This window comes from Thunnus albacares, chromosome 19, assembly GCF_914725855.1.
Source record: "Thunnus albacares chromosome 19, fThuAlb1.1, whole genome shotgun sequence".
Classification (NCBI taxonomy): Eukaryota; Metazoa; Chordata; class Actinopteri; order Scombriformes; family Scombridae; genus Thunnus; species Thunnus albacares.
This window is the reverse complement of record NC_058124.1, coordinates 25265670-25292857: the sequence shown is the minus strand read 5'-3', so window position 1 is coordinate 25292857 and position 27188 is coordinate 25265670. Positions and strand designations below refer to the sequence as shown.

At 41.4% G+C, this 27188-nt stretch overlaps 1 protein-coding gene across 1 annotated transcript in view; it reads left to right on the top strand.

The window, feature by feature from the left end:
- The window catches only part of LOC122970319, an 80580-nt gene extending 54249 nt beyond the window's left edge, over positions 1 to 26331 (top strand). The window contains exons 10-12 of the mRNA XM_044336450.1: positions 11844 to 11905; positions 14057 to 14227; positions 23152 to 26331. Coding sequence (XP_044192385.1) covers positions 11844 to 11905; positions 14057 to 14227; positions 23152 to 26331 — 3413 coding nt within the window. The remainder of the gene's footprint in view (positions 1 to 11843; positions 11906 to 14056; positions 14228 to 23151) is intronic.
- The last annotated feature ends 857 nt before the right edge of the window (positions 26332 to 27188 follow it).

The following is a 27188-nucleotide window of genomic DNA, read 5'->3' as shown; positions in this document are numbered from 1 at the left end:
GTGTGATTTCTATCGAAGCTGTCAGATAACACACTTTTTCTCTTTGTTCACACGCTCGTTAGCACATCATACATTCTCTGTCTCACTCCCTCTTCATTTATTTCACTTATTTGTTATTTATGCATGTTTTATAGCAGTCACCTTCTATTTGAGAGATGTAACTCGTGTCAGGTTTTCACCCTGATTTTTCTTCTCTTTCTCTGAAGCTGTGAGATATATTTAAAAAGTTCCTCAGAGATTTTTTTTATTTTTTTATTTTCTCATTTTTCTCTCCATCTTCTGACTTATTATCTGTACATGCTAATCTTGGTTGCAGACTGTAAAGACCTTTATTAAGTTGAACTTTCTTTTCACATTTCTCTCTTGAATTATGAGTTGTTTTTTAATTCTGTAAAAGTTTTACAATTTGTCTGTATCTATTAAAATAAATTAGACATTAAATTCACTAGAAAGGTTGCCTGTTGTCTAGAAAATGCAGTTCAAATTTGATTATTTTCTTAAAATAACGCTGCAAAACGCCATCATCCAAACACTGAGTTTGATGCTTAGAATTCTTGGCAAAAAAAAAAATGTATTGAAAAACACAGTACAGCCTTTGAGCAGTGATAATTCTGTTGCTCCAAATGAGAAAATAAAGTATCTGGTATCAAAAAGAAGCAGCAGTTGATCCTGAACAACAGCTAGAAATATGCAACACAAATACACACACACACAGCTACACTGCATATTATCTTGGCGAAACATTATCTTTAAAAAGAAGCTCACATATGTGTCTGCTTTTTTTTAAAAAACATTTTCTCAGATGCAAAAAAAACACATTAACTGTTCCAAAGCCATCCCTGAAAGATGACAGCAACAACAATAACTGTGGGAAAAAAAACAGACAAACATTAAGTTATTTTTTAACAACCAACGTTTTCGAACAAAAAACCACCATCTTGGGTGAAAAAGGGTAGCGCGGAAGAGAGAGGAAGACAGGCAGATGAGATGAGTCAGAGAAAGAAGAAAGAGGAGAGAAAAGATGAAGAACAGCATGGCGGAGACAGATGTGAGGAAAAAGAAAAGAAGATTGGAGGTGTTCACAGCTCCTTCTGCTACTTTTAACAGCACAATTACCTGGCTGGCATTGTTAATCGTTCTGTTTATGCCTGTTTGTGTCAATCATTTTCTCTCTCGCCGTCTCACGGTTCTGCATCTGATCTGTGTATCTATGGAGGAGGAAAAGTGAAAGATGGAAAGGTAGAAAAAAATATTTAAGGAAAAGCTTGAATCCTTCAGCATTTACAGTTACGCAGGGAAGCATTGTCTAAATTAAAACTCTCCAACTGTACCGTCATTAAAAATCATGGATGCTCACAGAGATGAGATTACAACACTGTGGACATCAAGAGAAACATCCAAAATGAGATGCAAATACTCAAAAATACAGTATGTACAAGATTGTCCTCTTGGTAGATAAGTTTGTTTCTGCAACAACGACAGACGTATCAGTCTTCTTTCTTCTTCTAAAACAAATGTAATGTTTCTTGTTGATGCACTGAAATGTTTTGGCTATATTTTTGCTCTCCTCTATTCATGCAAGTTGCATTTAATTGAGCAGAACAGGGTGAAGAAAGGAGGCTTATGAGAGAGATAGAGAATAACTTTTACACAGTGACCTTGACAGATTCCTTTAATTTGGTTTGCAGCAGTCAGAGGGACTCTCAGTATTAAAATAATAACTTTTCTTTTGTATTTTTATAATGGATGGAAAGCCTTTTAGCTTCTGATGGTATCAGTTCTCAGTGAGGAGGCAGAAATCTGCACTCAGACAGAAACAATCACCCATAGCAGGACTAGTAATGAGAACAACTGTAATGCAACAGAAGGACACACTAGACGTGAATGAGAAGACAACAATCAGGACTATCGCTATGGTTACATTCACATGCACACAAGTGTCCTGTTACTGCATCCAAATGTCATATCCACAAACCTGGACTGACACATGCTAGTCCAGGTTTCTGATCTCTGTCTACTAAATGAGCAGGTTTCTCTTTGATTTAAAAATATAAATACTGTATATATTTTACCTTTCTTTAACCATGGTCATCTCCTGAGATCTCAGAGTCTGTAGCTAAAGTGCCAGCACAATTACATTACATTACACTGAAGCTGCTTTTCCACTATGGGAACATAATGACTCATCACCTGGAGCTTCCCACTCCCTAAACCTGCTGAACCTTAAACGGCTGTAGTGCTCGGTTCTGTGTTGGTGTTACACTGTATTTTATAAACCGGGTTGAAATTACAATCAAGTCCTGTGAAAGACAAACAGCAATGACAGTAAGAGGAAGAAAATAAACCATGTTTGTAACATAAGACAGAACAGCCAGTATTTTCAGTCAGGTGCTGGTCGGTCGCAGGGACATATAAGGTGAAAATCAAAATTAACCATTTTCATTTTCTTGCCCTTTGTAAAATGTTCACTTTGAGAAAATGAAGACTGTGATAATTAGTCATGTGACTCAGATGTATTTATCACACCTGTGAGTACTCAGTAGTTGTACTGAGCGAACCTGAGGAAGCTACAGGCGAAACGCTTTGTTCGCTCTTAATAAAGTCACCGTGTAATTTTGATTTTCGTGGTTATATCATATTTTAAATGTAAAAGACACTAAGACTGATTTCATTGTAAATGTAATGGTCATAATTGGGTTTTTTTTTTAAATTACCAAATGTTTTTCAAAAAGATTACCGTTTTTTTTTCTATTTTCACAAATATCTCTAAAATTTCCTCAAAAAAAAAAGAGTACATGCATTAACATCTTTAATATAAAGTTTAAAATTCTGCTTATGTTGGAAATGACAACTAAACTCTGACCAAAATTTAGCTATAAGGCTTCAACGGAAAAAGTGTTGAATGAGTGAATTGTTGTCTTTATTCTTCTTCTGGAAACCTGGAAGTTGATTTAGTGCCACCCTCTTTAGGGGCACCAAAATTTAGCTCCAGGAAGTTGTCTCCAAAGCAGGCAGAGGACAGTGGGAACAAAAACATAATCCGGGACAAAAGGTACAAGTTCAGTTCTGGGTAGGTAAACTCCTGTAGTAGAAAAGGCTTATAAGAGTGTAGATGAGAGGAAAAAGAGGATGAAAAGGGGTGAAACTAAACTTAAATTCTGACAGTGGAAAGGCTGAATATCACTTGTTTCTCTTATATTTATTGGTGGTTAAAACGGAGAAGCCTAATCCAGCAGACAGAGTTAAAATGCAACTGTGTTCAGGCAGCCATAAAGCAAATTCGGTTCATCCTGAACTGTGGAGATAATTCAGTGGGTACAGAAATGACAGAGTGGATGAAAACATCAGAAACGCACCTGCACAGACAGCAGACAGTAATCATAAACTTGGATAATGTTCTCATAATTTATCCTGAGATGTGAATAACCTCCATGTTTCGTGCCATAGTACAAAATTTGATTAAAAAATTATTCATCTGAACAACAGTGAAGGACCTGCTATGGATTGCATTTTGGGTTTTGGCTTATATTTTAGCACATTGTTCTCTGTAAATGTGCATGCAGGAAGTTGACGGTGAGCCAAAGCAACCTCACGACCAACCTCAAAGACTTCACATGAATTCATTATCCGCCGCACACGCACCGCTGTCCTCTACAGGTTCTGTAATTGTTCCTCGTAATACATCTCTTTGTTAGAGTATAGTTGGGTCTTTTTTTAGCACATGACTGGTCAGTCACCAAATTGGCTTCTCTGGGGAGCAATTTAGCCTGTTCACAATTAGCGAGCTCAAGAGCTGGAAAATGCCTCAGTGCTGGCAGTGACAACTGCTCCCAGGGGCAGCAAACACTGGAGGCTAGACGCTACGCTGATACTGAAAGTGCTCAAACTGCAAAGTGTGAAATCATCCCTTAAAATGAGATATCTGACTATTTGAAAACACACACACAATGACATAATTGTTTATACACTAAATTATGACTAATTGTACTTTTAAAGAAGAGATTTTACATATTTTACATTACATGCATTCTCAAATTCACCTTAATTTACTTCAACTACAGAGAGAACCAGTTCTTTATCTGACATAGTCCTATAGAGGCAGATTCTCACTCTTAATTTGACCTTTTTCTAAGTACAGTTGATCAGTTTTTTAATAATATGCACAAAAAATCCTCAAAGGGGCACTCTCCAATGCATACCCTCGCGCCCCATGCACGTTGGGCTGTGACGTGGTCGGTGGGTCTGCACGTGGACTTCTTCATACGCAGGCGTTGTTTGGACAGTGCATGAAGTGGTGAAGCTATTTGGAGCTAGAAAGCATCCACAAAGTAACAAACACACCTGCGAAATAAAGGCATGTTGTAGTTTATGTTGTTGAGAACATACTATGTAATATCACGCAAACCTGATGATGTGTGTTGTAAGGTAGACTTCCTGTGCACAGTAGGTGACGCTATGAGAAACAGACAATATGGAAGCATAGTGAGATTGTGTCTAAAACAAATTAATTTCCTAATTTTCATCAAGACTATTTTTAGAAAAGGAAAGACCTTAACCCTCATGATCTGGTCAAAGTTTGATTGACGTGTATTTTCAGGTATGTAGAGACAATAAGTAACTGCAGCTGGACACAGAAAAATACTCATATATTTGAATGGAGAGTGTGAGCGAACCCACATCTTTTTGAACATTTACTGCTTCCACATAGTTTTAGATACAGACTTCATTTGAACTTTAAATGAGTCACGAGACTTTGACCTACAAATCTTGAATTTACATGTAGACATGTAGATGTCTTCAGACCCGGGCTGTGTTCAGACAGTGCAAGAAGGAGATAAACATCACTTCTTTTGACCACTATTTTGCCTGCTGCTGGGGCTGCATCGCTGAAATTTCGTAGCTCATCAGCCAGTTTGCATCACTGATATGAATATCGTCATGTAGACGTGTTCAGGCCGGGAGAGGATTGCACACACTAGCAGCCATCCATATATACAATTATACAAAGTAATTCAAATACAATTAAAATGACTAATAACTAGTGGGTAACACTGCAGAGATTAAAAAAACAAACCTTTTACAGCTTTCTTAAACTGTGCAGGTGCTAAGTTTAAAATATGAGATGGCAGGGCTTCAATTAATCATTGAACCTCTATAAATTAAACCAAACTGTAATTCAGATGTTCAACAGATGGTAGGCCTGAGTTTACAGTTATTTTGAGTGGAATAATTCATGGTATTCCATGATAAACTATAGTGTTTTCTTAGTAACTACCCGTGGTACGACACTCGGGAATGCTGCTTACTCCCCATTTGCTGAAACAGGAAGAAGAGATCCAGTTGAAAGCAGATGCACTGCCGTACAGCTGATAAAAAAAAAATCTTCAGAAGATGAGGCTATGGAGCTATGTGTCAAGTCCCACTTGACACGAACAGACAAAGTGAGGCAGCAAAGCACCGAGATGCAGGAATATGTACCGTTTCAACTGCTGACGTTGCACCTGAGCTCAAATCCCACAGCAGCACGTATCTAAAGTTCGCCTCTGCTCCGCTACTCCTTTGTGTCACTCACGTCGATTCACGCTGACTGAGCAAAGCCAATAAAAAAAACACCTCACGCACAAAAGAATGATAAAAAAGAAAATGTTAATGTGAACAGCTTTTGGCACTGAGGGTGGAACATACGGTAGCAGTACTATACCTTCGGGACATTGATTTTTTTTTTTTCCTCATATTCTTTTTTTTGTTCTGATGGCTTTGAGTCTTCAGAGACCCGGATGTTGATTTTAATTTTATAGACTGAGAATAGAGTTGGAGATATCTCTCTGAACATGCAATTTTGTTTTTTTTTTATGTTGAATTAAATTCCACCGTCAAAGAAAAGCTGCAGATCATTTGGGATCGACATCTAAAAAAAAACAAATAAAAGAACAAATAAACAAACACTAGAAATGGAAAGAATTATCCTTGAAAGAACTCCAAAGCCTGACACATTACATTATTTTCTTTTTTTTTATTCTATTCCGACAAAGAATCTTACAAACATTACCTCACACAACAAAGACATCTTAAACATGTCGCTCTCATTTGGTTATAAATAAGTAATCAATTTTTCGTCACTCTGCTTGACTCGGGTCTGCTCACAGTGTATTTTATTTGGATGAAGAGTGGAAAGAATAAAGGATGAGGATGGTTGAAATTGTTCTAGTGGTTAGACATAAATGCACCAGCTTGTTGGAAGTTTGATTCTGCCATAACTCCGAGCATCTTGCAGAAATACCTTTAAAAAGATTTATATTTGTAGGGATCCGTCTCCCTCGTCTGCTCCACCCTGAAAACATGTTCCGTCTCTCGGGCTGTTTGTCTAATCATTATTTGTGCTTTTAACACTTTAGCTGATGAAAAAGCACTTCAAGTTTTCACAAAACCATTTCTTTCCGAGATAGAGGAACTGCAAAATGACTCGACGGCAGGAACAACTGTGGCTCGTATGATTTACTGTCAGTCATAAAGAAGCTGTTTCAATAACTTCAAATGATGTGCTGTGTGTTTTCCTCTCCTGACCAATATTTCTCTAAACAAAGTTCACTTTCTCTTCATCCTCAATTATTCATACGCTGAATATCACTGCTGTCTAGAATGTCACAGAGAATAAAATGTAATCCGATCTATAAATATGACAGGTAAAAAAAACCCAAAAAAAACTTTAAAAAATGAAAAAGGACCGGACCAAAACAATGTTTTTGTTTTAACAAGCCGGCTTCCGTTTCCATTATAGAGAATGAAAACATTTCTGATTTTATCTAGATGTCTCCCTTTGCTCTGATCTGTTTTAATTTATTGTTGTTGTTGTTGCAAACTCAACACTTCCTCCATGTTTTCCTGCTGCCTTGATAGCTGGCTTCTGTTTCCTTTATACAGGAAGACATTCTTCAATAAAGTAAAAGCATGTACCCAATCATTCCTAACATTTGCAGATCGTGTATCTTGCTTGATACAAAATGCTTGGAATTGGTGTTACATGATTTAAAATGGAGAAGAAACCTGTAGTGGCAAATAAAGTTCCATTGTTGAAAATAGTTTGTAAGTTCAGGATCATGTCTGCGGCTTTTTGATGATGATGAAGTTCTTTTACCGTCATCGCCCAGTCAGCCAAGTGTGGTAGGAATAAAGTCATTGGTATGATTGATCAGTACTCTGCCGGACAATAGTGCATCGCCCCCCTTCAGGTAGGAAACTTGTTGCTTCCCCCTATGAAGGAGTTCAGGTATCTGAGTGAGTTAGGGTTCATGCACAAGTAGCCCAAAACTCTCTTGTGTGTTATTTCCAGTTAACTGTCAGAAGGGCTGCAGTTTTGTGCTGTTAAATCAATTCATTAGTTCATTATTTGTTTTGTATCATAACTCCTGCCGGAACATTTTGCCTGGAGGATCTGTGGGTGACAGCTGCCATTTTATTTCCTCATTTTTTTCTCCTGTTTGTTTGTGTAGCTGGGGAGATGGATTTAATGTTGAAACTTTAATTTCATTTTGGGTTGTTTATTTAGTGTTGTGGTTTTATTTTTAGCCTGCGTTATTTCAGCCTGAGGTTCAATTTAAGCATCTTTATTTAGCAATAAAATATTTAGAAATTGAACAATCTATCTAATTTTCTTCATCTGGTTTTATATTTAACTTTGAACCAACTTTGGGTGATAACATGGACACTATACCAAACTGTCATGGTGAAGAGGGTGTTGAGCCTGAGGGCAAAGTCTTGGTTAATCAATATATATAAGGTTATGAGGTCAGGGTAACTCACAACTGTTCATGCATGCGTTAGTGTTTTCTGTTTTTCCACTTGTGTGGTTTAAGTTTGGTTTGCGTGTAAAGCTTTTGAATTATGATGAAGGAAAGATGACGGTCACTATTAAAACAAACTTGACTGTTTGTAGGAGATGAGGCTTGAACAACAGTCTCTGGTTTAGAAGTCACATGCTTTTTTTTATGCCTGACCATCACACCGATCTTTATTAGAGGCTTTTACAGACATAAAACAATGTCACGCTATGCTTGCTACTTTCCTAGAGAGGACAGTCATTAGTCAAATGAGCAGAAGAGGTCACCGTCACAAGAGCGTACACATAGGTCATTTTAAGTGTTTGAACAAATATTTTTTTATGTTCTGGTGAGGACAGTCTAAAAATGAGATTATGGATTCATGCATCAAAGGCACTGTATGTTTCTCTGGGTGTCTGGGTTTGACCTTAAGGGCAACACCCACACAAATTGTTTTCTATTTAAGACCACACACCACAGGGGTGTCTTGATGTACAGATGGGGGACAAATTAAAGGAAAAACCAACATAAAGTGTCTTAGTAAGTTGTTGGACCACCACCAGAACAGCTTCAATGCACGTTGGCATTGATTCTACAAGTCTGAAGTCTTCTGGAGGGATGAACACTGTTCTTCCAAAAGATATTCCCTCATTTGGTGTTTTGATGATGGCGCTGTCTAACATGTCGGTCCAAAATCTCCCATTGGTGTTCACTTGGGTTGAGATCTGGTGACTGTGAAGGCCATAGAATATGATTCTCATCATTTTCATACTCATCAAACCATTCAGTGACCCCTCGTGCCCTATGGATGGAGGCACTGTCGTCCTGGAAGAGACCACTCCCATCAGGATAGAAATGTTTCATCATAGGATATGATTTGTATTGATTTGCAGTGACCCTTCCCTCTAAAGGCGACAAGTCAACCCGAACCATGCCAGCAAAATGCCCCCCATAGCATAACAGAGCCACCAGATCCCTTCCTATAGGGATTAAGCATTCAGCCACACATGCCCTCGCCCACTTGTCGTGAATAAGGTGAAGGATGACTCATCTGACCGTATCACTTTTGTCCACATCTCTGTAGACCAGCGCCTATGCTTTTTGCACCACTGAACTCTCAAATGTGCATTCATCTTTGTAATGAGGGGTTTATACACTGCAACCATACTATAACATCCCTCTCTATATAATTGCCGACGGACTGTTCTTGCTGACAGTCTGATCACGTCCTGCAGTGACATTCTCAGTCACCTGAGGAAGAGTTTCTCCTCTGTTTTTCCTTACATATCGCACCAATGCACAAGCATCATGGTTATCAAATGTGCATTGTCGACTATAATCCTATTTACTCATGTTTTTCCCATAGATCTAAGTGCAGATGTCACTTTAGTCACTGTTCCTATTGAAACACCAGCCAGTTGAGGAGTCTTTGTAACTGAAGCTCCTGCCATTCGTGCCCCAAAAATGAACCTTCTTTCAAAGTCACTCAGATCTTTTCCTCTTGCCATTTTTGATACAAAATCAGACTCAACCGGTGCTGCTCAGCATTTTTACACATGCCACAGAGTATATGATTGGATGTTAATTGCCTGATTGTACCATGCAGTGCACCTGTGTGGGATCATCTGCAGTCGTTATGTTTCTCCACACATCTATTCAGGTTTCTCTTTTAATTTGTCCCCCGTCTGTATGTCATAGACCATTTCCTTTTTTTGTAGTTTCAATCTGACAGCTCTTCAAAACAGATTGACACATCCAGACTATTGTATATTAATTTCTGTCTGTGTTTGGTGTGTGTTCTGGGTCTCAGATGATGCAATGCTCTGTGATGGCCGATGTGTGTTGCACTTTAGGGACAGAATAAGAAGCTCAGAGTATAAAAATTTCTCCTTTGCATTGAAAAGATTCGACTGCGGTGCTTCTGGTTTCTGGTTAGGATACGAAATCTATAATGCTGCTTCCAGGTTGTAATAATCTCCCCCTTAATGTATTTTTTTGTACAGATTGGATAGAGGATGTATGTTTTATAATATCACTGAGAGGACTGAAGATTTTCAGGTCTTAAATCCTCACTGCTGACCAATTTAAAGCTATTAAAGGGAGACAGGCACTTTCACAGGGTTAGAATAGAACTGAATCAACTTGAATTGTTCCCAAATCACGACTAAACTGTCGAAAATCAACAGAATGAAACATGAAATGTATTTTAAGCTCCAGCTTTTACTCTTTTCTGTTTGCACGTCTGCTCTTTTCATTCGTGCAGATGATTCTCCCTCTCTCTCTCTCTGCTCTGTGGCATTTCCCTCCCTCAAAGCAGGTGAGAGAGGATACAGCTGAAATTCTGCCTGTCTGTCAGCTCTTTGTGGAGAAGATTCCTCTCAAAGAGCAGCTTTATGCGCTACTGACTGCCATGATTAACGTATTTACAGGGAGATAAAGGGGGAGAGGCGGAGAGCCGGACAGGGAGAGAGAAATCAGCTGAGCACTCTTTGAAACTCGAATTATATTATGTGAGCAAGCCGCACACGGAATGAACATGCGTATTAACATCTATTGTCAGGATCTGTGTGGGGAGCCTGGGTGAGAGGAGGCAGGGTCGATCGAGTTGAGCCCGGCTTAATTCAGCTGTCAAGGAATGTTTGAATTCCCACAACATGAGTGTTGGGGGGGGGAAGCAAAATGTGGTACACAGCGATACATGTTGGAGGGAGATTTGCGTTTTGTTTTTAGCGGATTTGACGTTTCAGTCAACACGGCCAAGTCTTGGTGGTCTAATCCTTACAGGGCTTTACGGAGGGGTTTCCAAACTGTGTTAATTAACCCGGAGGTCAATTAATATTGCAAGCATTGGGAATTGGGACCTCCTTTGACTGGGACATCTTCAGCACGTGTGCATAAAAGTGCGTTTGCTAGTTTTCAAAAGTCCTGCATGACCGGGTCGGTGCACATCTGTCTACATAAGTCTCTCTCTACATTTGATCCTACTTTTCCTTCGCACCGCCTCATTCTTTTTGATTAACGCATTAATGGCTAGCGCTGAGAGTCCCATTACGCCGAGGCTCCAAGTGTGTATTTCATGTGTATATGTGTGTGCGCCGCTGACAGTTGAGCAGTAATGTTTGCGAGCATCCCCCCCCCCCGCACTTTCATCTCCCATGCGCTGTCGCGTCACTCTGCCCTCGGTGTGCCCGCCTCAGACGCCAGGCTATTTCACAACCCGCTTCAAAGGGCTCCTCTCTCTTCCACCCACTGTCTGTAATTCCCAGTTTCTCTTCGCATAACTTCCTCTGCAAATGGCCTCTTAATTCATCCTTTTTGCTGCTTTTTCCTTTCCCATTTTCTTAGCCTTTCCTCTTTGCTTTCATATTTCTATGCTTCTAATTTGTAACACGATCCACCTTTTTGTTGGACTTTATTAATTGCTGTAATACCGAGCACCTTGGTCACAGAAATGTATCTACTTTATCCTTTCTGTACGTTATCTTTCCACGGTTTGCTCTCTATAATCAGTCTAAATTTTCTCTCACCTCCTTTTAACATCATACAAATAAGGTTTCACTCTTCCACACATTTCTCTCTCCCATGCTGCATTTCATCATCTGTCCCTCCTCTGTCTAACACAATAGACTTCATTCCTTTTCCTTCTCCTTCTACTCTCTCCAGCTATTTCCTTCTCTTGCTTCTTCCCTTTCCCTCTGGTGATCAAACACCTTGTTCTCAGAACAAAGGGGTGGTAATTCCCTTTTTTGAAATGTTTTTCTCTTTTATTTTCTCCTCTACTGTTCTACTGTAGGTCTTTCTCCCCTAGTGTATCTTCCCTAATTCCTCATCTTCCTTCCCATTTGCTCACCTTATCTTCCTCTCATGCCTTTTTTGCCCATTCTTCTTCCCCGCTATCTTACTCATTCTCTTTCCTCTGAACCTTGAACCTTCTTTTCTCTTCCATCTGTCTCATCTTATTTCATTTTCTCTCATCTTCCCCTATTTTTGACCTTCTTGTTCTCCCTCCACCTTTTCTTCTTACAGATGAGATCGATATGTTGGAGCGTCTCTGGCTGTCGGGTATCTGCCACAACGATAAGATCGAGGTATGAAGTCTTACACCTTTTCTTCATCAGCTTGGGACACAGTCAACCTCCATGCTGTTTTCAGAATAAACTAAAACCAATCAAACCTAAATGCTGATTAGGTACTCAGTAAGATTTTCAAGTGAGCTGATACATGGAGCTAATCCTAGTGAGAGCCCCAGAGCAGACACAAGCATTTCCTTAGTAACACGCCAGTTCTCTTTGGTAGCCAGGTATCACCACAACCAATCACCATGGACAAACTCAAGTTTCCAGTGTCATCCTCCTATTAAAGAGATAGTTCGGATATTTTGAAGTGGGGTTGTATTAGGTAGTTATCCATAGTCAGTGTATTACCTGCAGTATATTTGAGTCAGCACATTCCCAGTTTGGAGAAGCAGACAGGAGTACTGGCACGGAAGCTAAGCAATGTACCGCTGTGGACGGGGCCAACAGCAAAATGTATTTTAGCCACCTAAAAAAAGGTCCACCTAAGAAAATCTATAGCTGTAATCTGTAGCTAAAATACGGTTTGCTGCTGGCCCCATCCACAGCAGTACATTGCTGAGCTTCTATACCAGTACTTCTTCCTGCGTCTCCAAACTGGGAGTGTGCCAACCCAGATATACTGCAGGTAATACACTGACTAAGGATAACTATCTCATACAACCCCCACTTTAAATAATCTGAACTATTCCTTTAATATGCACACCCCATATAACATCTATGCCTTCTCAGACTGTTTATTCTTCAAAAACCTGCTGTGTATTGAAAACAGAGACTTTAAAATAAGAGTTACATCTATAAACCCACTTTTTCAGGTCCTTATTACCTTAGTTGTATATTATTTTCGACGACATTCCCTGAATTATATGCTGCTGTATATATGGCACTGTCAGGCAGTGTTCCAACCTTTAAACTACTAAAATGGAAAAAATAAAGGGTTGAAGCACATGTTAGGTGGTTAAAGACTACAAGACTTTCCCCCAAGTACGAATCTTACAATCATGCTGTGCAATTATTCCTATAGTTTGATTTGGTTGCTTTAGACTGAGTAAAGTTCCCTGTTTAGCATTTTTTGTATTTCATTTCGGTGTCCACTGCTAAATAATAAGCAAACAAAAATAGCCAAGCGAAATTTACATGAAGCCAAACATGTTTTGTTTCTTGGACAGTTTGGTTGCCTGTCATCTTGCCGCCAGGATAGACTCTTTTCACAGGAGACATTTTGACTAGTCAAAGCAGGTGGAATTAATAACATAATTATAGCTGCATTGCATTTAGGTGAGTCAGTTCTGGGGCTCTGGTATTGTGCATGCTCACTGACATGGCTTACTGGGACACTTAACAGAATGGAATAATTGTCAGTGTTATCATTTACACCTGTACTTTTCCTGTTTTGGCAAGTCAAAATGTCGACTGTGAAAAAGGTCTTTCAAGATTTGTCCACACCTGTTAGGAACACATGTCTAAAACAGCTGACTGTGATTATCAATCCCTTCTGCGTTCTTGCCTTCAATTTATTTTGTTCCGCATACACAAGAATGTCTCCCTGCATTTAAGTGTTATTCCCTGTCATTGGTTTAGTTTATAGTCTCTCTGTGCCGTCAAAGTTCAAATTATATTGTTCTCAGTTGGCTAAACAGCCCAAACTAAAGCTGTAAACACTCCTGAATAAATATCTGCAAACCTGTAAGGTGTGAATGCCCCCATGTGAACCCAAATCTTTGATATAAAGCCTTAATAATTATTGATTCATCAGTGAATGAAGGCTGTTTGCAGACGAGAGCTGTGAAACTGAACAAATTAAATTGCCTGAAAACCTCTTTGTTAAATGCTAACCAGATATTTAGTGGTGACTGACATGTTTTGATCTTTGCATCAGTATTGTGAGTGCAGCGGCTCTAAAATATCACAGATGGGTGCTCTGACATCCAGTGACAGCAAAGGATTCTCTATTGTACTGCTGGTTGTAATTAACTTTTTATCTGCTGTCTGGGAGACAAATTGGCCCTCGTTAGTAATAAATACACTCTCCCTCCTCCTTTCTCCACTCCCTTTTCATATGCTCTCCTTTTACCTCTTATGCCTTTTACTTTCCCCTTTCATCCCTTCTGTCTCCTCTCACCTCCCATAACCTTTCCCATTCCTCGCCTTCCCTCCTTTCTCCAGGTGATGAGCAGTAAGCTGGACATAGACAACATGGCAGGGGTCTTCTACATGCTTCTGGTGGCCATGGGTCTCAGCCTCCTGGTTTTTGCCTGGGAGCATCTTGTGTACTGGAAACTACGGCACTGTGTGAAGCGATCTGGTGGGATGGACTTCCTCCTGGCTCTTAGCAGGGTGAGAGAGGGTGGCAAAGATATCCTTTACATCTTACCCCAACAAGCATCCTGGTTTATTGGGTTATAATTGGGTAACATATAAGCAAATAAAACAGATAAAACATGTATTTCTAGATTGGATTATATAAACAACCATAAAAGGTGGTCAGAGACACATTCAGCCCCATCAACAACAAAGTTGTGTAGTCTAATCTACATATATTTCATGCAAGAAGGTGCAATTCAGTGTGACTAACAACCAATGAAAGTAAACATGGCAAAACTGTTGAGACATTAATAATAAAATCCAAAAGGAAAAAAATAAGAGGCAAGACAAACAAAAGAAACATTTAAATGATTAAATAGCCTCACTTTTGGCTTCTTCCCAACAACCATAACCTCTGTTTCGTCCAGTTATGTCTGACATTCAATTAACTTGGGTGTAGAAATGTAGAATTGTCTGTCATCTGCATACCAACCAAAACAGATGCCATTGTGAAACCAACAGTGACATGTACAGTCAGCAAATAATTGATGTTGGGACACACCACCACCGCACCATAATGTACTCTCTCTGAACAGACCTCTCCAGGGGAAACAAAACAGTAAGTAAGTAATTACAGATAGACTGTCATGCATGAAAACACAGTACAATAAAATACAATAAAAATTCAAGACAGAACAGAAACCAGAGTTAAGGAAAGTACAGGGATTAATTATTAAACTGTAGGCGAGTGAAAATAGATTGTCTTAGATCTTGATTTAAAGGTCTCAGTGGTGTTTGCCTCTCTGGTCGACTGTGGAAAATAATTCCACAGTAGTGGAGCTCTGGATGAAAATGCCGCCAATGGATTGCTTGGTAATCCTTGGGGTGGTTAGGTAGCCTGCATCCTGTGATCTGAGATTACATGAGAGAATATAGGGACTGAGAGGTTCTGCCTTGGGTTTGTGAAACTCCTTCTGCTTTGGGGTCGATCCTGGACGGCAGGATTGCAAATTAGGACATATGTGACTTCGAGAAATGGATGCTTTTGTATAACAATTGCCTAGAATGCATCTCCTTATGAAGTGGTCTGCAGTTATTTATCTAAAATATACATATCCTCAAGACAGATGAAACCAACAGAGACACATTTTAACCAACAGCAAGAATACAACCTGCAAGAGATATAAAAACAAATAAATCAAAAGTCCTGCCAGGTGGTGAGAGAACCAAAGGAAATGAAAGGCACTACTAGGCATGAGAGTTTAAAAAAAAACAACCAGATACTCCAGCAGCTGATCTCGCTGATTTGCACATACTCAACCTGAGAGGGGATAACTAATCAGTGAAGAAAGCTGCAGTGACATGATACAGTACTTGAGGGGTATTGATAAATGATTTATGCAGAAGCAGATGCTATGATAGCCTGAAAAGTGTAGAAACCATTACAACTCCCTGCCCTCTACATGGAAGAGATGGACCAAGTGAAAAAATTAAGGATGGCTTACTGATTCCAGGCATTAAGTCCACTTCATTCAGGAAAATAGAGATATAGATGAAGGAAGGTTAACAGCTTTTTAAGGGCCTTTTCACACCTGAAAGTCCAAACCAAGGTTCATGTTTTTGTTACATTGTGTACATTTGCATACATTGCAATTATGTGAGTGCACTAAAGAACTTTACATGACATACCTACATCCGGTCGTCATCACCTACGTGGGCTGTGTCTCCCTATACTTGACATTGACTGGTTTGTAGACAGGCGTGCGTCTGACCTAGGCATGTTGTCAATTCAGCAGGTTGACTTCTATCGCCATTTGAATTATTGGAGAAAAATGAATGACTGTATTATATTATTATACTATATATACTACAGTTTCTTTATCTTCAGGTGGCATTGCTCTCCCGTCCTCTCATATCCTGTCTCTCTTATCCTCTCTGAAATAACTGGAAAGTGTCAGCATTTTTATGAATTTTTTCCAGCTAACTTTTTTATAACGTCATCAGACCATATTTCAATTAAAAACTTGGTCTCATTTTTACTTTTTACAGTTCTGCCTTTTTATAGCCTGCCAGAACTTCCTGTAATTGGTCTGAAAGTCTGAACCATCCAAAAAATGTTCCCACACTAGAAACAAACCAAACCATGGTTCAGTTTGATCTGGACCGAGACACCTTTTTTCATTGGACCAAGGTTCAGCTGTTTGGTCCGGAACGTGGTCCAGGGAAGGTTTGGATCAAACTGAAAAGTCTGAAAGTCTGGACCAAACGAGGTAGGTGAGAAAGGTCCCTAAAACATTATTAAGATACAGATTGCACAAAAGTAGGTGCCACTCAATATTGGTACTTGTTTCTGGCACTCTGGGACAAAGACATGGAGCCAAGAAGAGAAACATCAATGGTATTTATCCTTGGCTTCATACCTAAGGGAGCCCGAGGGGTCCAGGGCAGAGTGATCACTTAGCTATTGCACAGCTATTTTCTTATAGAGTCAAGGCAGTTCTTGTAAGTTCAGTCCAGCCTGGGGTCATGGAAATTATTTACAGGCCCTGACAAAGACTTACAGGGGTTGGAGGGAAACAGTTTAGTAATGAGGGAAGACTGGAAAGAAAAGAATGAAGAAGAAGAGGTATCAAGTAAAGGGATGTGAAAGAGATGAATAGTGTGATAGGGGAGGGAAAGTTAGAAGAAGTGGGAAGGTATTGGAGGGAAACTTTGAGATAAGAGAGCAGTGCCAACTGAGGAGACAGCGGGGGCTTTCGATGGCAGAGGTAGCGGTGTATAGCAGGTGTTGGAGGGAGGCCAGAGGGAGGTGAAGGAGGCATAGAAATGGCAGGGACAAAAAGGAGGAGGGAGGATGGAGGCGAAGTGGAGGGGAGTGGAGACTGTTGAAGTGGGAAATGGGCTTCATAGAGCTCTGGGGAGATATTCTTGTTTGTCAGAGGACACTGTGATGGAATGCTTGGTGTGTAAGTACCTGTGGTTGTAAGGGTGACACCACCATGCTGAAGTGACAAAAAAAGATTGTGATTTATTACCTCCTCCTCTCTGACAAAGCAGAGAAAATGGATAATTTATTTGCAGTATAAAAATGGAGGGAAAGAACAAAGCATTACAGATATGGCATATGCTTCCAACATATTGGAAAACTTTAAAGTCTTGTCAAGGCATAGACTGTATATAAAGATGGATGTAATGAGGTGTGACGTCACCCACTGGTTTGCATTGGATCCAGTTTGAAGCCCACCATTTTTTCTGTTTACAGCCAACCTACCTCGGACCCAAGCTAATGTAAGCTTGGACTAATGTTAGCTACTTTAGCTAAATTATACTAACAGGTCAGGTATTGTAATCCAGTAACATTAAACTCACAGAAACATTGTGACAATAGTCAGACTCGACAGTGCGAGTCCCAGAGCCGGGGAGGGCAGCAGGTGAGCCGACTGTCAATCACAGCTGTCATCAGCGCCCACACGGCAGACATCAAAGCTACCATAAGTCTTCAAATCTTATTAACGGAGCAATAATTCCCAAAATGACCACCAGCACACTTATAACAGGGCCTGAATTTAGCGATTGAGATCATAATTACTTGTCAAAAAAAATGATTGACTTAGTATTTCTGGAGAGAAGTTGACACTTTCTGAATGGGAGTCACTTGGAGCAAGGGCTTTTTTGTAGCCAGCATCTAGTGACTGTCAATGGCATTGCACTTTATGATACTTCCACACTGGCTTAAGCCTCAAGTTGTGATAGTTGCAGCTTGAGTCTAAGTAAATCCTGAGTAAATTCTCATAAATCTATTTTCTGTGCTCTAGCACAAACAGATAAAACAGAAGAAAGGTAAATCCAAAGGGATTGCAGTGATCAAGAATCAAGACAGAAAGGCAAATAGTACAAAGAGAAGTATAGTAAAGGAGAGTTAAATTGATAGAAATTGATGGTGAACATCTAGCTTAATGTGTATATGACATCAAGTGCAACTTTAAAATTGACTGCAAGTTTGCAAGTTAATTGGATACAATTTAAAATATCTATAGAGAACAAAAAGACAAATTTACATAGTTGGTGAATAAAAAGATGTCACTTGATCCATGCTAATCAAACATTCAAATCATCCCATACAGAAACAAAACAATATCAGAAACAAAAACAATACAGAAAATGGGACATTCTGCTCAGGTGATGTATGGATGTGTACAGTTAATGTGTGGTGGTCACTGCGAGGGTCATTAGTCCTACAGAGGCCTGAGCCCACCCTAGACCAATTCATTCAGACCCAAGTCAGGCCAAAGTTAGACAGCTAGCAACATTTGTCAGCACAGACGACTAAGCCCAAGCCAATATTTTAACATCAAAACACTTGATACTCTTGCTTTGCATCTAAAGCAACATTTCCTGCGCGAGGTCACATGTGAATAGAAGCAGGGATTGATATTCAGGGAAAACTATACCACCAATTGCCCACCTCAAGACCTTGTCACATTTCTGGCAAAAATGCTGGTACAGCTGTGTTGTTAGTGAAAGCAGTAACATTGCAGGGAAGGGCACGTAAAGGGTTACGTCCGTCTGAAGAAAGATGCTTTCACGTGGAACGAGTGAACCAATCACAAGACTCCACTGAATAGAGGAGACATCGCTATTTTGTGAATGTTTAAATATTTTAAATAAAATGTTCACACTCTATTGTAAATGTTTATTTGTGTAACTTTAACAGTATTGCTTTCATAAAGCCATATTGATTATTCAAAGCTCCATGGACAGACACTCGGTCACCCTTTAAGTGATTATTCAAAATCTTCAGTCTGACGGAGCTTTGAATAATCGATATGGCTTTATGAAAGCAGTACAGTTAGTTACGTGAAGAAACATTCACAAAAGAGTGTGAACATTTTATTTAAAATATTTAAACACAACACAAAAAATAGCAATCTCTCCTCTATTCAAGCTCCCTTTTAAAAGTCTGTGTGTCTGAGCTTGGTGCAACAATATCACAGTATTATGTTCTGTTTAACATTATTATCTTAAAGTTATCTATAATATCAAAATTCAAATCATATCCATAACATTAACTACACTTATGGAGCGCAGAGCAAAGTTTTGGTGAGCAGGCATATGGAGAACAGAGATGTGGGGTGTCAGATCCGTGGAAAAGAGACGGCAAACTGTTTTGTAATTAAGGATTTAAAATTCACTCATCACTCTTGCAGATTAACGGGACTCAGCGGGTGGACATGCTGTTCCACCAGAAACATCTCTAAATGTAACTACAGTCGGAGCATTTACTCACTGACAAATAGCCTAAACTGTACACACATTGCACTGACGTTCACAGCTAACATTAAACTGCTAATTACACACTCTCTGCTCTGATCTGGCAGCCACGGTTACACACCTGCTCTCTCTCTCCCTCTCTCGACCACGCTCGCTATACGCACATTAACCTACGCCCCCCCACAACCCCTTGCCCCATCTATTCCGGCATTGCCATGGCATGTGTGAAAAGGCGCAAGATGGAAATGTTCCTGAATGTGGCTGCATGAGTGAATAGTGAAAATCACTAGCAGTGCCTTAAAGGTTATCCCAGTAATTTACCGGGAATTATGTGTGAAAGAGGCTTAAATTGCCTCTCCTCTCTCTCTGTTCGCAGTCTTGCTGCCATAAGTTATCACCCAATTCATCATGAAGCATTACATAACAAGTGATTCAACAGTGAGTAGTAGTAACCTTGATGCAATGCACTCATCTTTATAATAATAAAGCAGAGGACAACTGCTTTATAAATCAAAAGCAACTCAGTACTTTTCGTCTATGTATGAAGAACACAGTGACAAAAATTCTTAAAGTTTATAGATAAATCTTGAAATGCTTGAAAGTAATATTTACTTTAACCTTTATTTTGTCCCAAACCCAATCTGAACATGCACATGAACCTGTCCTGAGTTTGTGGAGCCTATCAGATTCCATCAGGCTTGAGTTGGGTGATAGACCTCTAGGTGCTGTGTATGTACTGATATATGGCTGAAGTGCCATTTACTGAACACGCTCTACTATTTTACTGATAATATATATTGACCATGTGGGTGAAGAGCCATTGTGTCCCCTTGCAGTCTCTGATAGCCACGCAGATATTCCCTGACTGTCTTCCCTGCAGACCCTTTGGAGTGCAATTTCACCTGTCTTCATACATTCAGAGCGTACCAATATATTTTCTTGCATGAGCGAACTCAACTCTTATCTGTAGCATTCCTCATTCTGAGAATAAAATCATCATATCCATGCAAAGGGCACTCCCAAGACCAGTTAGTGTCTATCTACCCAAGCTGTATCATGTGCTTGCTTTAAAGCGTCTGCAGCTGGCCTCTGTGGCTTGCTTTAACCCAATCAGTGACTCACCCAAGTTTCAATTTCACAGTGTGTTGCGCCCCATGCTCTGGGGACTGTGATAGCACTTCTGCCACTGGGACTGTTGATTCATGTGTCTGGAAGGGCCATTATTACAGTCTCTCCATCAGATTTGTGTCCCAGCGGGGAACAGAGATTTACAGGAGGCCCCACATATTTTGTCATTAAGATGTGACAGATATCGATGGATATTACGAATTATCTTCATGAATGAGGAATAATAGAGTCTTTGTTATTTACATAGCCCTCCTCGTTATTGCTAATTGAGTGTCATCTATCTACAGCGAGGTGTAAATATATAAAGGTAGGAAAGAAAGAGCACCCGGGTGCGGTGGAGATAGAGTTGCTCATCTGACACGATTTTATAATTGATAGATTCTGCTTGGGCTCTGAAACGTAAAAAGATGTCATGAGGAACTAGTAATTAACACATATTCCAGACTATTTGATTTCATGTTTTATTCATATCAAGCATTGTTGAATATTGCTACTGAGATGGAAAAAGTCAGAATCGTGATTTAAAGAGTGTTGCCACCAAACACGTTTGGAGTAGATCATTAAAACCGAGTGAGAACAATCATGTTTGAGCTCAAGTGGCAACAGATAACAGCACCTAGACACATGAAAATGAGCATCCTGATATGTCTATGACTACAGGAAATGACTGCAAAATATACTATTTAACGTGACTGATAAGATCAGTTCCTTCTGCATCATGAGGCTGATACTCATATTCAACTTTTTCATTTCAAAAATCCTCCTTTCAGATCATTTGTATCTGTAATGTTGTCTTTTAAGTCTTATTTTCTTTAAAAGAATTTAATTTCTATTGGAAACAGGGTGAAATAATCTCACCGCTGGCACTTGTTAAAGAAAATAAGTTTTTTAGGATTTGACTAATCACAGATGTCACTTGACTCTTCGTGAACACTAAAGAAGAGGTTTGAAGTCAACAATGTTTAGCTAAAGTTATAGGGACTAGAGTCAGATCTATTTTGACTCCCTGCTGCCACATAATTGTTTTTACTATAGTTAAAACAAAACAAAAAAAAAGCCTGCATATTTTAATCTAGATGCTTTTGTGCTCTGGGAAAAGACGGAAAGAGGACACATGGTGCAATCTGTTTCAGTTAAGGAAGCATGCTGGCAGCTCAGAGAAAAGGTGATTCTCTTAAAATGCAGCATCTGTCACCCATTTGTTTCATTTGCAAAATGACAAAATAGGTTTTGTTGCTTTGGCTCTCTCCCATTGTTTTGACTCATCTCTAGAAGCTGTATATTCCTTACAGATACCTCTCTCTACAATTGTTTTTCACCGTGCATTTGGAGAAAACCTGGCCCTGTTACAGCTGAGTGATGCTTTGTTTGCTGAAAGCTTTGTTTGGTTTGATAGTGTGGAAATTGACACTCACAGAGCCTTGGTAAACTCAGTCCAAAGTTTCTCCAAAACTCATTAATATTTAATGGTCAGTTCGCGTTGTTGTCTGCCTTTACTGGAGATGCGGTGACACAGTGAACCCGAGGTTGAGGGAAACCACCTAGAGCAATTTCACAGCACGTTGAGAGAGAGAATAAAGATTGATCATTTTCTTTTTCAAAATAGAGTCTGTTTTTGTGAATCGTGATGAGCCAATGAAGTAACTCAGTTAGTAGTTATACAAAGCGCTGAATAAAGGGAAATAGGGTGGGTAGAGGATGAATAAAAATACATAGGTTGTAGCCCAGACAAGTTTGAAATCTGTCTTGATGCAACAACCTGTCACAGGTTTAACTGATTCCTCTGCAAGGTATTTATAGCAGCTATTTAACAGAAACAAAATATGCAGCTGTAGTGACATGCTGTTTGTTATCAAGACATGCCAATAGAAAATAAAACCAGTTATAATGTTGGGTTATTGTTAGGATCTGTCATATAATGCCATAACCACAATCTCCTTCCCTGGACCAGATGAATCCAGGTGTTTTTAGACATTTAGGGAAAAAGACTGACAATAAAGTTGTTTCTCAGTTGCTAATTCTCACTGTTTTAAATGAAAGGGTAACATGTAACAACAGTCTAGGTGAAAAACATATTTTAAAATACCATTCGTAGCTCAAACATGCTGTAGTTTACTGTGTTTCTGTTTTTTTTTTTAACTTACTTACTTCGATGGACTCTGGTGTATAATGACAAGCTAATCTGTACTTCCTCTCCATTTGTCTCACCTATGAATGTAGAGCAGGACATGTAAACTGTTATTCAACTATCAGTGAATTTTTGTAGGTATCATAACAACTAGTGTCTGCAGACATAAAACCCATAAAAGCTAAAACAATGAGCTGTATGTTCTGTATATCATGCATTCAACATTTTCTGAAGAGAACTTCAATATGGTATGTGTACTGTAGATGTCGATTCACAGGTGTCCTGTAGGTTTCCTGTGGAAGTGGAGATGTATGTCTCTCTCTCTCTTTCTGTGTCTCCCTGTCTCTGACACATAAACACACAGTGCCTCCTTATCATTCTTGGCAGCCTGCTGGTCTAATTACAATCTGTCTTTTATCTTTCCACCCAGGGGATGTACAGTTGCTGCCAGTTTGAGGATGAGACAGCACCAGGAGGCAGCAAAAGCTCTTTGCCCCAGTACCACACCGTAACCACCATGCCTGCTGCACCCCAACAACACCTTGTTACAGCCACAGTAAACAACACAACTGCCATTGCCATGGTGCAGCAGCAACAGCAGCAGAAGCACCACCAAAAACAGCAACAAGGGCAGACCTATACCACCATGCTACCTGGATCTCCACCAACTACAGGACATTCAGCAATGGCTCTGGGACCCTCAAATAGTCCCCTACTTGAAGGCCCCATGCCCTGCTCAACCTTTTTGCCTCGCCATGATCGCCGACTGGCTGTGGTCGATCGCTGGAATTGGGCAAAGCCAGAGAAAGTCATGAGTGCAGGCAGTAGTACAGGCGTGGGTGTCGGGGGAATAGCAGGCGGGATCACTGAACTCCAGGCCCAGCAGCAATATCAGCAGAACCTTGGACAACACTGGAAACTGCAAGGAGGAGTTGCAGGTGGAGCAGGGGGAGGAGGTGACACTGGGCTAGATGAGTATAAGCGCTACTATGGTCCTATAGATCCAGAGGGGCTAGGAGCTAACTCAGACCAACAGGCAGGAGGCCCACAACAGACTCCCAAAGCTAATCCTCGAGGCCCCAAAGCCTCAGGGATGCCACGACTGCCTCCCAAAGGCCCCCAACAAGGCCCAGCGCACTTAATCTCTAAGCCTCCTCCACCAATCCCGTCTTCACCACGAAGGCCTCCCTTCTGGCGACGAGGAAGCCTAGCTCAGACAAGGAGAAAGGGCTCAGGAGGTCCCCTATATGAGAATATACTCCCTCTGGGGAGGCGAGGAGGTGGCAGATATGGAGCAAGCGATGGAGGTGGGAGGAGAGGGCGACGTCCTCCTCCACCTCCTCCTCTGCCTGTCCCCCTTTCCTCCCCAACACACACCCCTACGACTCCGTCGTCCCCATGCCGTTTCTACTCCACCTGCTCCAGTGCTTCGTCCTCTTCCTCTTCCTCAACGTCGTCCTCATCTTCTTCTTCATCCTCTGTCTCACTCTCTCGGTCAAATTCCCCCTCCTCCTGCTCCAGTGACAGCTCCTACAACTCCTCGCTGAGTTTCCGGTATCGAGCAGGTGACCGGGATTTTATGGTGGATGACGACTATGAGTCAGATCTGCTTACAGAGGAGTCCAGCCTCCTTTTGGGGTCACGGCGAAAGATTCGTTCTCGCCGCATGTCATCGCGATCACTGCCATGCAGCCCGCCACCTCCACCAGTCCCACCTCGGAAGCCACGCCCTCAGAGAGATTATGGCAGAGAGAGGACAGGCAGCCAGCTGGCCCAGTTACAGGAGTGGTGGGCATCGTGGGGTGACAGAGAACGAGGGAGGGGAGGGACCACAGGTCGGGGAGATGGAGGAGTGGGTAGAGAGGAGAAGAGGCACCACAAAGAGAGGGAGCATGAGAGGAAGAGAAGGAAGAAGGGCCGAAAAAAGAAGAAGAGGGAAGAGAGGGAGAGAGAAAGGGAGCGAAAGAGGCGCAAAGCAAAGAAGAAGAGAAAGAAAGATGATAAGATGAGAAAGAGAGAGCGGAAGAGGTCAGAGCAGGAGGGAGGAGATGCTGATAAAAGAGAGGAAGCCAAATCAGGGACACCAGACTACCCGTCATACCCACCCCTGAGGCGAGAGTCCTTTCGGAAAAAGAGTGAGAGCTCAATCAGAAGCTACGGATGGAACATCCCGGGTGATGATGAGAGGAAGGAAAGAGAAGAGAAAGAGAGGGATGATGGGGAAGACAGCAGAGGGAAGGAAAGACACCATAGGCGAAGGAACAGCAAGCACTATCACAGCTCAAGCAGTAAGCCTTCGACATCTGTCAAGTTCTGGGGAGGGGGCAACCCATCCTCAGACAACATTCCATCCGCTTTCCTGCCCTTGTTGCCTGTCTCCTCTAAAAGGAGGAAGAGTAAAAGCTCAGACAGGGATACTGTAGGAATGGAGGGAGAGAGGAAGCCATTGCTGGGACGGAACGGGAGAGGTGAGATGCACTCCAAGGAGGGGTTGTCCTTCCACGAGTGGGGGTCCGAAGTAGAAGATGACGAAGAAGATTCTGAGCAGGAGAGGAGGAAAGCAGAGCGTGGTAAGAGGCGTGGAGGAGGAAGGACAATGTCAGATGAGGAGAGGGAACGTGATAAGGTAGCTGGGATATATTCTGATGATGACGGTTCTTCGGGAGAGTTTGGGAAGTTTGAGAGGTACTGGGAAGATCACGAAGGCAGGGCGGTGGGAGGGATCGGAGGGGGAGGTTGGTTTTTTAGCACCTACCCCTCCAGGGATAAAGCGGGCAGCATCAACAGTAGAGATGACCTATTCCTGGAGAGAGGAGAGAGGTGGGGGACAGGAGAAAGTGGATGGGGATCTAGTGGAGGTGGTGGAGGAAGAGGAGATGGAGGAGAAAGAGGATGGGGATCAGGATCGCAATGGCCCCCGCCTCCTCTCACGCCACCACCTCCTCGACGATACTGGTCAGTGGACAAACTCCACATTCAGGATGAGAAGAAGAGTAAACGTAAGTCAAAGGACAAGGGGAGAGGGCACACAGCTTGTTCCTCCTGTCATTCCCCCCGACACCATCCGCACCCCCATTCCGCCAAATGGGCCCGCATAACCTCACGAAGCCAGGAAGAGCTGTACCACCACTGCCAGAGTTTTGGTGGTCCCCTAAAGCCTAAACATGACTCCTCATCCTCCTCCAAACAGGATCGCTCACAGAATCCATCCAAATCTGGCAGCCAGTCAAACCTTAGTATCCAGCAGCGGACACAGAGAACAGATAGGGATCGAGATCGAGGAAGGCTACCATCCCCACCTTCAGCCCTCATACCTAATTTGCCACCCCCGCTTCCTGCCCTTCCAGCTCCTCCATCCTCATCTCATCCCATCCACGTTCCTCCCCCTACCTCTTCCTCTTCTGTGTCCTCTCCGTCTGTGGTCTCATCCACACCAGGGGCACCCCAGCCCTCCATGGCTTCGGCAAGTGCCAAACTGCAGTACCAGAGATTGCGCTCTGTACCCCAGCCCCAGAGGTTTCCTCAGTCCCCTCACTTACCCCTAAAAGCCAAAAGCCTCTGCTCGCGAAGAGGCTCAGCCCATTTCTCCAGTGTGGAGAGTGAGGTCTGAAGTTCAACAATGTATCAAACATCATAAGAGAGTCCTGCAAGGCTGACACTAAGCAGGTGATTTGGATCTGATTCTGCCCGGCAGCAAACATGGCTGTACAGCCAAGCCAGTACAGTATACGCACTGAGCCCTTTCCTAAAGTTCTGCACAAACAAACAAACCAGAAAGCCAAACAAATCCAGTAGGGGTAAGTCAAAGGAAAACAGGAGCAATCTTGTGTTGACTGTTGTTTCCTTTCATTCCTCTCAGTATGTGAAAGACTACAACCTACAGCAACAACTTGCATTCTGAACTGGGTTAACCAACACACTAAAAGCAAATCAGACATTCAAAGTGGTACAACTGAAGGAGACTCCTTTGCTATAGACAGTAAAGGGCTTTGGATGTTGAGGCAGAGCAGTAGTTTGTATTCAGAGGATTCTTAATGCTTACTGAGGGCTCAGGAACTTTGTAGTACTGTATGCCTGCTGCTCTTGGAAGCCTTTAACACAGAACAGTTTTCTTATTTTTTTCCCTTAAACAAATTGCTTACCCCTATTTTCCTTTTTCCTTAACAAACTGTTTACACCCCCGCAGAACTGTGACGCCCGCCAGAGGCACCTTTGTTGTGTATGATCAATACCCTCTTGTTTAGAGGGAGAGGAGGGTGATAACCACCTTGTCTTCTCTGTGTTATCCATGAAACCTCTCTTGTTCTCTTCTCTTTTGTTCTTTCCTATCTTTTTCCCCCTTTCTTCTCTCTTCTCACATCTTCTTCCCCCTTTCTCTTTCTAATTTTCTCTGCTTTCTACTTTCTTTTCCACCTTATTCACGTGTCTATTTTCTCCTCATCTCCTCTCCTGTCCTCCCCTCTTGGC